Source organism: Silene latifolia, chromosome 1 (assembly GCF_048544455.1).
Source record: "Silene latifolia isolate original U9 population chromosome 1, ASM4854445v1, whole genome shotgun sequence".
NCBI classification, from domain to species: Eukaryota; Viridiplantae; Streptophyta; class Magnoliopsida; order Caryophyllales; family Caryophyllaceae; genus Silene; species Silene latifolia.
The window spans coordinates 21,014,978-21,025,124 of record NC_133526.1 but is presented as its reverse complement, the minus strand read 5'-3'; the positions used below and the strand labels follow the sequence as shown (position 1 = coordinate 21,025,124).

Genomic DNA, 10,147 nt, shown 5'->3' with positions numbered 1-10,147 from the left:
ATTATTTTTTTCCTCGGTTTCTTTAATTTTAATCATTTTAGTCATTATACAATACTACAGTTTAGTCTTTTCATTATTAATTGAGGTTAATTATATATGATGGAATAAGATAGGCCATTGCACCATCGAACATATTTAAATTTTTGGAAAAAACATCGGTATGATTCTGATCATTCGTGTTTAAAAATGTTACTGAAATAAAGTTGACTTTTATTTCAATCTTGATCCATAATGAAAATAAACCCAAATACTTGTGTAGGACGATTTTACATGATCAGCTTATTATATACAGATCTTTTTAACAACTATTTTTACTTGCTACGTAGTACGTACTAATATGGTTATGTTTAGAACGAATAAACTGATCATTTTAACAACTATTTTTACTTGTTACATACTAATATGGTTATGTTTAGAACAAATAAATTGGCCTCATAAAAAAAAAAACCAAAGAAACAAATCATCAATTAGTACAAATGTACAATAACACATATTGGAATTTCATTTGTATCCACCGTATATGTGCATGCAACATATGTATAAAGATGATGATGACAACATATAACAGTCACGTACGTACGAGTACTAGCTGCCTCGTAATTACTACTCAGTAATTTACACTTTCATATCTATTTTTTTAATCCTTACCTTCCAAAGTCATAAAACAACTGCCCACCCAGTAAAAAAAAGTAATTAAACACTCTAAAAAAAGGTTAAGGTAAAAAAAAAAAAAAAACAGTCCAAATAAAATATTGATATGTTTTAGAAGAGTTCAGCAGCAACACATGCATCGTCTAAGGGCATGTCAAGTAAGCTTGTATGATCTTGGCTCATTAAACCTTCCTCAAAGAGCCACTTCTCAAGTAGAGACAATGGTGCCGCCGCTTCGGCCGCCATGCATGGCTTGCTTTCCTCCTCTAACATCTCCATTGAGGTGTCGCCGGAGGCGGTGGCCGTGGAAGAGTTGGTGTTGGAGTTGGTGTTGAGGTTGCTAAAGAGGGAGTCAAAGCCTTGATTGTTCTCATCCTTAGTATAATATAATTTATTATTTTTATTATTATTGTTTATTTTCTTATTAATATTAATATTATTATTATTATAATTGGATGATGAGGAATTTTGGGTTGACTCTTGAGGTGACTTGGGTGATGGGCCGGAATTGGGCTTTTGGATCCAATTTTCGAGCAATCGGGCAATGTTTTCAGTGCTAGAGGCGTAAGCTGGTTGGATCGGGTTCGGTTCGGGTTTGTCAATAGATAGGGCTTCACATAAGGCTTGTTTGGCTAAATGGATGTCAGTTTGGAGCCTTCTTTCCCACTGCCCCTTGTTGTTGTTTTGGGATGATGAGGTGGATGTAGAAGAGTTATTTGAGGAAAACCCTTCTTGGGATTGTGTTAATTGACCATCTTGCCCTTCTTCTCTTTTGCTTAGCTTTTTCTTTAGATGGGTATTCCAGTAATTCTTAATATCATTGTCTGTCCTTTGTGGAAGGTAGGATGCTATTGCTGCCCATCTGTGAAAGATAACAAAAGTATTTACGTCAATTTCATTTACTACAAGAAAACAAAATCGTAACAATATAAAAAAGGTAAAGCACTAGATATCTAAAATCTATTACTTCATCTTTGTAGTTGTAAACTTGTACTATATGCAACATCTGACCTCATAACATGGACAAATTAAATTACGTACTATTTTCTTTTCTCGAGTTATCATATATTACCGAAGAAAAATTAAATTGACCGTCACTCCAAAATTTGGTCACTCACTTCAAGTCCGATTTAGTCATATGAGTAATTAGATTGGTTTAAATCGTTTTATAAAATAACTAGTGTTAAAAAATACAGGATCATCTAATCTAATTAGTATTTTTAGATATTTTTATCGATGAGTAGACGATTTTGGATCTAATTTTTGGTAGTCTTCTAATTCAAATTACTTGAAGACCATTATTTAGGGTTATAAAATATCAAATTCAAAAATATCTGTGAAAACTTGGATGTATATCATTACACTAGGCTATAAGAAAAATGTACAAGTATCGGTCTTATTTTATAATCTGCGATTGATCTAATCTAAATAGAACTAATCCGGATTAAAAGCAAAAATATACAACTATACGAGTATTATTAATTACTGTAATTAATTACCTATTTCCCAAAAGTGCTTGAAGGTGAATAATCATCTTCTCTTCTTGCTCAGTGAAGTTGCCTCGTTTTATACCAGGACGGAGATAATTAGTCCATCTCAGTCTACAACTTTTACTGCACCTTCTCAACCCTAAACAAAATCAAGCATAATATTAAATATTTGAATTAAAACAAAATAATTAATTTATCCTACACTACTTCATTAATTAAATTCAGTAACCCTACAAGATGAATAAATTAAATGAAAGGATAATAAAATAAAAATAAATAAATAAAATAAAAAGGTTTATCAAGGTGCCAGCTGCATGGAGCTAGGGCAATAAATACACACAATTTATTAATTACCAACCCACTTGAAAAATCAACTTAAAGCTGTACATAGATCATGAGCTCAAACTCAATAAAATGAAATATAAAATAAAATAAATAATCGTATAAACAAAGAAAAATATAACAATTTATATGAAACAATATTACATGCCAGATTATGCTAATAACAGTTACTATTGTGTCAGGTCACTTGTAAAATCGCCTCGTATAAGATTGAGTGGAATAAAAATGAAAATAAGGAATTATTGTGTCCAAATTGTCGGTCTCAGTTCACTTACTCCGTATAAGATAATCTCATACTCCGCACAAGACTGAGCAAATAAATAATAAAATGAAATTAAGGAATTATTGTGTCCAAATTCTTAAGAGTTTTACGGTTTTAAGCAATTAAGGAGTAGATTAAACACTATCAAGAGACCGTCTTATATGAGAGTTGGTGACATACCAGTATTAGTAGGAACAGCTCTCCAATTACCAGGACCATGCTCTTGAATATAAGAAACTAAGATGATATCTTCTTCAGGAGTCCATGGACCCTTCTTCACCCCTACTTTATCACAACAAGGTGGTCTTCCCATTTTTTTTGATGGTTTATATCTACAATTATAATCTTCTATATGTATAATTAATTAGATTTTCTTAATTTTTATTATACTTGATATTATTGCATATTAAGAGTAGTGTTTCAATTTGTTACCTAGTTATACTAGGTTTTAGCTAAGTTGTGGAAGAAGAAGTGATTTTTTTTAGTGAGAGAAAGTATTGGCAGTTGTTATTTTGTTAAATAGAGTATGAGTTTTTATTTAGGTTGGAAAGAAAAAGAAGGAAGACAATGGTCCAAGTCTAGGGTACCCTTGGTTTCTATATATAAAAAAAAGTGTACTTGAGGAGTATAATATTAGAGTAGTTCATATTTACTCTTATCCATTTTTTGGTCCGATTTCAATTTACAAATTTTGATAAATTATACTTGAAATTATATTAATTAACTACTCGTATGTATTATTGTGATATGAGATGGTAAATTATAAAATTAGACAAATAGCTCGTCGCTCCTTATATTAAATTGTTTATATATATATACAACAATACAGCCCCTGAAAGGCTGCATATAAGGATCTAAAGAGAGTATATATCCTAATATTTACTTGAATTAGACATTAATTACATAGATATAAGTATAAATTAATCATATATTTTTAATTTAATATCAATTTAAAAACTCTTTTAGATCCTTATATACAACACTAGCTAAGGGTTGTATTTATTATTACCTGAATAATAATACTAATATGAAGTATTATATATTTGAGTTGATTCACATGCTTAATTTAGCTAAATAAAATGTCTTTTTAAGTTAAAATCTACTCTGTATTAATTCAGTTGTACAAGAGTGAAATATTTAAATTGTTCTAACTATCATATATACTCAAACATTTTAGAACAATTTAAGTATTCCACATTTTAAAACAGTTTAAATTTTGTTAGAACATTTAAGACATTTATTTACATGTACCTAGTAGCAAGAGGTAACATTTGCTGCTCCAATCTCAAAAAATTAATTAAAATTATTGATTTATGTTGTCCTAAAATCTCTAAAAATGTTGTATTAACAAAGATACTAAGCTATAAGAAGAAGTTTTGCTACCACAAAGTTTCGTTTCTGAAGATTGGCCATTGTTATACCTTATAATTAAAAAGGTGACAGTTATTATAAATAATGATAATAATGTATATTTAATTAATTAAGACTTTCTCTGTTTCGATTATTTGTTTACATATTTTATTTTGGGTATCTCGATTAATTGTTTACCATTCTATTTTATGGATATTTTTATAAACAATTTGATCTTATACGCTAAATTTTTTCCACTTGTCATCAAATAATCGCTTTTATCCCATTTTTTTCGGTCTTTGTGTTAATGTTAAAAGTAAAGAAATAATCAGGACCAAATTTGTAATGACAATTTCTCATTTGTGACGGTCACTATCCGTCACAAGCTTGTGACGAATAGTGACCCTTTCACACAATTGCAAGTGGAAGGGTAAATGAGACAAATATGTAGCGCTCCACTTGCCCTCCCACTTGCATATTGTGAGAGGGTCATTATCTGTCTTAACAAGACCCTTTAATTTGTAATATGGAGTACTAAAAATAGAGTGGGGAAGGGAAAGTGAGAGAGTAATACGCTGACTTGGAGAGTGAGTGGGAGGTTGTCGTGAAATGAAAGAGTCAAATGGAGACAGCAAATGCATTTACTCCTTTGCTTTGAAAAAGTCAGCTTTCTTATTTAGCTTTGCCGAACCGCGTGGCATTCAATTCATTAGGAACTCTTTATTTTTCTTTAAATTAAATTACAGGAGCAATAAAAGAAGAGCTTTTATTAGCTGGTAAAAGTACTAAAGTTTTAATCCTGATTTCCATGCCTTCTTATGATATTAATACTTGTTGACCTTATTAGGTAAATCAATGAATCCATCAATGTACATTGGTGAGCCTGGCCTATACATTGTAGTGTTGGCCATGATCATTGTACATTTGTAATTAATTCGGTTTTATTGGATGTGACCGTTGTATAGTATAATAAACAAAAAGTGATTAATTTATGATAAATAGTACTAAAAATTTATTATAAAAGTGATCATTTTATAATAAAAGGTGACCACCTTACAGTAAAATGGTTATTTTTTTTAATCAATTGCACCGCACGACCGTTTTATAGTATAACTTATTAATTTATAATAACAGTGTGTTTTCGAAAATTAACGCAAACCTTATAGCATGACATGCTAAGTTTTCACCAATTAGATACAGTAGATCATATCATTAACTTGTCCTAGGGCTATTGATGTTAGAAACTACTCATGTTTAATCTAGGATCAGATAATTCACAAAATCTCATTGAAGACGGCACGTAGTAACTGCAAATAATTAAACCCGTATTTAATTGCCTCTACAACTTTGTATTTTAGAAATAATAGTTTTAGATCAAGTTGGTCTGGACAATAACATGTCTAGATGATTTATTTTGCACAATTGGCAAATTAGTCAGAGTCGGACAACGGGACAACTCATTTTGGTAAAATGGTGCATGTGCCTAATGTGCTCTCTGCTTGTTAAGGTGGTGACCGGTGAGGCTAGCAACCTCGTTCGTAATCTTGATAAAATGCACTTCATTTTCTGTCTTAGTGTTCAATATTAAAAGAGGTGTACCAATTTTTATTTTATTTTATTAATACATAGTTATATAATGTGGAGTATATACATTAGGATTTACGTTAACTTATAGCCTTCGGGGTTTACAAATCATTACTATTCTAATCAACTTTCGATAATTGGAATAAACTCGTTAGACAGTAAATCCGAAGGTTCTTAAAATAAAATATATAATTACCAGAAAACGAGTACATCCCGATGCCATTTAAAAAAATTGTTCAAACAGGTAATATCAAGTTGGACGGTCGGTGATAATGGCAACAAATCTAGCAATTTGTAGCACACTAACACCCTAAATTATCCAATTGCCTTAAAAACGACAATTATGTATAATAGAGCGTGTTATGCATCATGGTAAATTCCGTGGCAGTATAATTAAACCAAACAACATTGTAGAAGTTATATTAAATCACTAAATCAAATCTCAACTGTATAATCAAAATCAAATATAAATATTAAAGCGAGAGTTTTAAATTAATAATCATCTAAATAGTTTACTCTACATATCGAACACTCAATCAAATACTAGTAAGCAACTACATGGTGATAATTATACACATCATGTCTCGCATTCGCCCATACTCGTATACATCCATAGCCGAAGCAATCATCCCCTATACCACTTGTAGCTCATGTAACATTGCTCCTCAGTCTTCAATATAACCGTTATCATATTAATCATCACATGAAACAACAATGATTTAATATATAGACACACACAAATCGGCCAACTATAATAATTAAGTTGAGTAATTAAGTTAAAAATTAGAATAACCGTTATATGAGAATGGTTAATCTACAATTTTAGCTAAATCTGTCAACTACAGGTTGTAAGAGTGGTTAGTCCACATGGCTTGAATAATCAACGTATTTTTTTTTTTGGGCAACAATCCACATAGCTTAAAATTGGTAATTTGAGCCAAAATACTAAGTAAATTGACTTTTACTCTAAAGAAAAATCAAACGCAAAACGAAGAAAATCATTCGAACCAAAATAGACCAAACCTCCACATGTTTAAGACGATAATGTAAGCAAGACTAACTCTGATTTGAACTATCCAAATTATTCTTTCCTATAAATCAAGTTTTGTTAGCTTTCATTAGCATATCCGCGTACCTTTATTGTAAAGTCTCAATAAAAAGCACTGCAAATCAGCAAAAATTAATTTAATGGGAAATACCCTTAAATATCTAATTTAATTCTACCTAAATTAGATTGAAATGATGGATGACCTGAAGACGTGTCACATGATTCATAACAGTCTTGATTGGATACAATCCAAATTAAAGTTGACCTAAATCTTTACCTCTGTCACCTGCTCCTAATCTTGTGTGAGACTTGTAGCCATATATTCCGGCCCCTGAACACCCAACTCCCCGAGTCCCTGAGACCCTTACGCATGCAGTTTGCGAACCATCCGATATACTTCCTTCATTCAACTCTACTCTATCACTTTACTTTATCTCGTTTAACAACGTATATTTTACGCGGTAAATATCGTTAGCTATGTATTTGCAAAAATATAAAAATTAGATATTTTTAATATGCTCGTAAAGACGAATCAAACAAAATCTCACATGCATATATTTTCACATACTCCCTCCAATTTTTTTTTATATGACGTTTTGAGGTCTAGCACAAATATTAAGAAATGTTTAGAAATTACTAAGAGTATTAATTAGAAGGTATTAATTACCTTAAAAACTGTCTCACGAAGCGCGCACATAGTCGCATTACAATAAAGGGGAGGGGGATTTGAACCTGGGACCTATTGTCCACAATACCTCCGTCTTAACCACTAGACTAAGACATCTTCGGTACCTTAAAAACTATAAAAGCAAAATGGATATGCTAATAGTTCTATGTAATATAAATTACCCTCATTAATATTTATTAGAGATATAATATGAAAGTTAGTTATTAGTTTGTTAGGATGATGACATCAGCCTACCTAAGGTTGTTAGGAGGTTGTTATATTCAAATACTATATATACTCCCCTATGTACATCATATCATATACTTAATATAATACAATTCATTATAATCTTACAATACTCTCTCTATTCTCTCTATTCTCTATCAATATCTAGTTTGTACATGGTATCAGTGGTGTTTGTATTTCTGGGTTTTTCATCAGCTTCATCATCATCACGATCTTGATTGAAGCTGTTTTCTTCATCTTTTGGGTTTTTTCGTTCTTTTTTCTTCTGCAATCCAGTTTCAGTTACAGAGGTATAACTTTGATCTTTCTCATAATCTTTCGCTTCCGCTACAAATTGTTGGTTTTAGTTGATCTTTTTCCATACTATCAACATGCCTGAGGTTACTGCATCTTCTAGTTCTGCGTATGAGTATTTTGATGATCCTTTGTTCTTATCTCAATCTGACCAACCTACCTCTAGTCTTGTTACTAGTCTGTTTGGGGGTCATGACTTCTTGGGTTGGAGAAGGGAGGCTTTCATGGCTCTCACTTCTAAAAATAAGGATTCCTTTGTTGATGGTTCATCTGTTAAGCCACCCAAAACAGACAAGAAACACAGTCAGTGGGTTCGTTGTGATTTTATGGTCAGACAATGGATTCTCAATTCTTTAGTACCATCTATTAAGGATAGTTTGAAGTATGTAAACTCTGCTAAAGAATTGTGGTCAGAATTACTAGAGCGTTATGGTCAGGCAAGTGCATTAGAGGTTTATCAACTTAAAAAGGAACTAGAGGGTATTGCACAAGATAACTCATCTTTGGTTGATTATTATGGTAAAATGAAGAATCTATGGGAGACTTTAGATGGGCTTGACCCCTTGCCTTTGTGCTCTTGTGGAAAGATTGATTGGTGTACTTGTTCTTTGTTCAAGAAAATGATTGAGCGAGAAAACACTGCAAAGTTAATCCAGTTCTTGATGGGATTAAAGGGTGGGTATGATACTGTCAGGTCCCAAATTCTGTCTATGGATCCATTACCTAGCATCAATAAGGCCCTTGGTCTTTTAAAAAATATTGAACGACAGAAACAGACTACTGAGTCTGTTCATACCATTACTGAAGTAAGTGCATATGCTGGTTTCAAAGCACTAGAACAGAAGAAGCCTGCTGATAATTCTGATAAGTATTGTGACCACTGTGAAAGGAAGGGTCACACTAGAGCTACTTGTTTTGGATTAAACAGGTGTCCTCACTGCAAGAAGTTTGGACATAATCCTGTCAATTGCTTCTTGGTTAAGGGTTTTCCAACTAAGAAAGGAAAGGAGAAGGGCAAGGCTAAGTCTACTAAGTCTACTGGTTTTGGGACTGCAGGTTCTTCCAAGAATACTGCAAATGCTGTTGATGCTCTTGGGTTTGATTATCCTCTAGATGATGAGGTTTTATTGTCATCTGCTGGATGTTCTGCAAATGCTTCTCAACCTGGCAGTTCAACTGGTTTTACTTCTGAGGTTCTTAATGGCATTATTACTTCTGTTGTTGATCAGGTCCTTCAAAAAATCTCTGATCAACAGCCTGCTTTATCTTCATCACAGTTTGCAGGTATTGTTCCTTCCTCTTTTGTTTCTGCAGTACACAAATCCTTTTTATTAAATGACTGGATCATAGACATAGGGGCATCAGACCACATGACCTATAATATAAACATTTTGACTGATGTTATTACTCTTTTAAATCCTATCAAAGTTGGTTTACCTGATGGTTCAGTTAAGCTAGTGCATAAAGTAGGGACTGTTAGGCTAACTGATAGGATTAAGCTTGTCAATGTGTTTTATATACCTGATTTCCAACAGAATCTCATGTCAGTCAGTAAATTAATTGATCATAATGGATGTTCTGTTCTGTTCAACTCTAATAACTGTGTTTTTCAGGACCATTCAAGTAATTTTGTGATTGCTAAGGGACAAAGAGTTGCTGATCTTTATAGATTCCAAAATAAATACAGTTCTGCTTTGCTTTCTGATGTTTCCAGTATTGTTACTAAGGTGTTAGACACAAAATTTAAAACTCACAAAAATAAAGCATCTTGTTCACATGCTGTATCTACTTCATTGTCAATGTTGCATAATAGATTAGGACATCTATCTATAAATAAATTGAGATTTTTATCTGGTATGAAAGCTGCAATAAAACAAGATTTTAGTTGTGAAGTGTGTATTCTGGCTAAGCATCACAGGCTTCCTTTTCCAATTTGTAATAAAAGAGCTAATGCTTGCTTTGATTTGATCCATATTGATGTATGGGGTCCATATAAGGTTCCATCTATTTCTGGAGCCAAATATTTTCTCACCATTTTAGATGATTACTCCAGAAATACTTGGACCATACTTTTCCAAAATAAGGATCAGGTGCCTGGACTCTTTAAGGATTTCTTGGCATATATATTTACTCAGTTTAATAAAACAGTTAAGATTGTCAGATCAGACAATGGTACAGAATTCTTGCAACAGTATTGTTCAGAGTTGTTTAAA

General features: G+C 32.1%; 1 protein-coding gene across 1 annotated transcript; it reads right to left on the bottom strand.

Annotated features, from left to right (window-relative positions):
- Window positions 1-448: 448 nt before the first annotated feature.
- LOC141601044 (myb-related protein 306-like) lies at window positions 449-3,314 on the bottom strand. Its single transcript, XM_074421307.1, has 3 exons — window positions 2,926-3,314; window positions 2,151-2,280; window positions 449-1,513 (listed from the first exon to the last, which is right to left on the bottom strand). The coding sequence occupies exons 1-3, from the start codon at window positions 3,056-3,058 to the stop codon at window positions 763-765; spliced, it is 1,014 nt and encodes a 337-aa protein (XP_074277408.1). The 5' UTR covers window positions 3,059-3,314; the 3' UTR covers window positions 449-762.
- Between the last annotated feature and the right edge of the window lie 6,833 nt (window positions 3,315-10,147).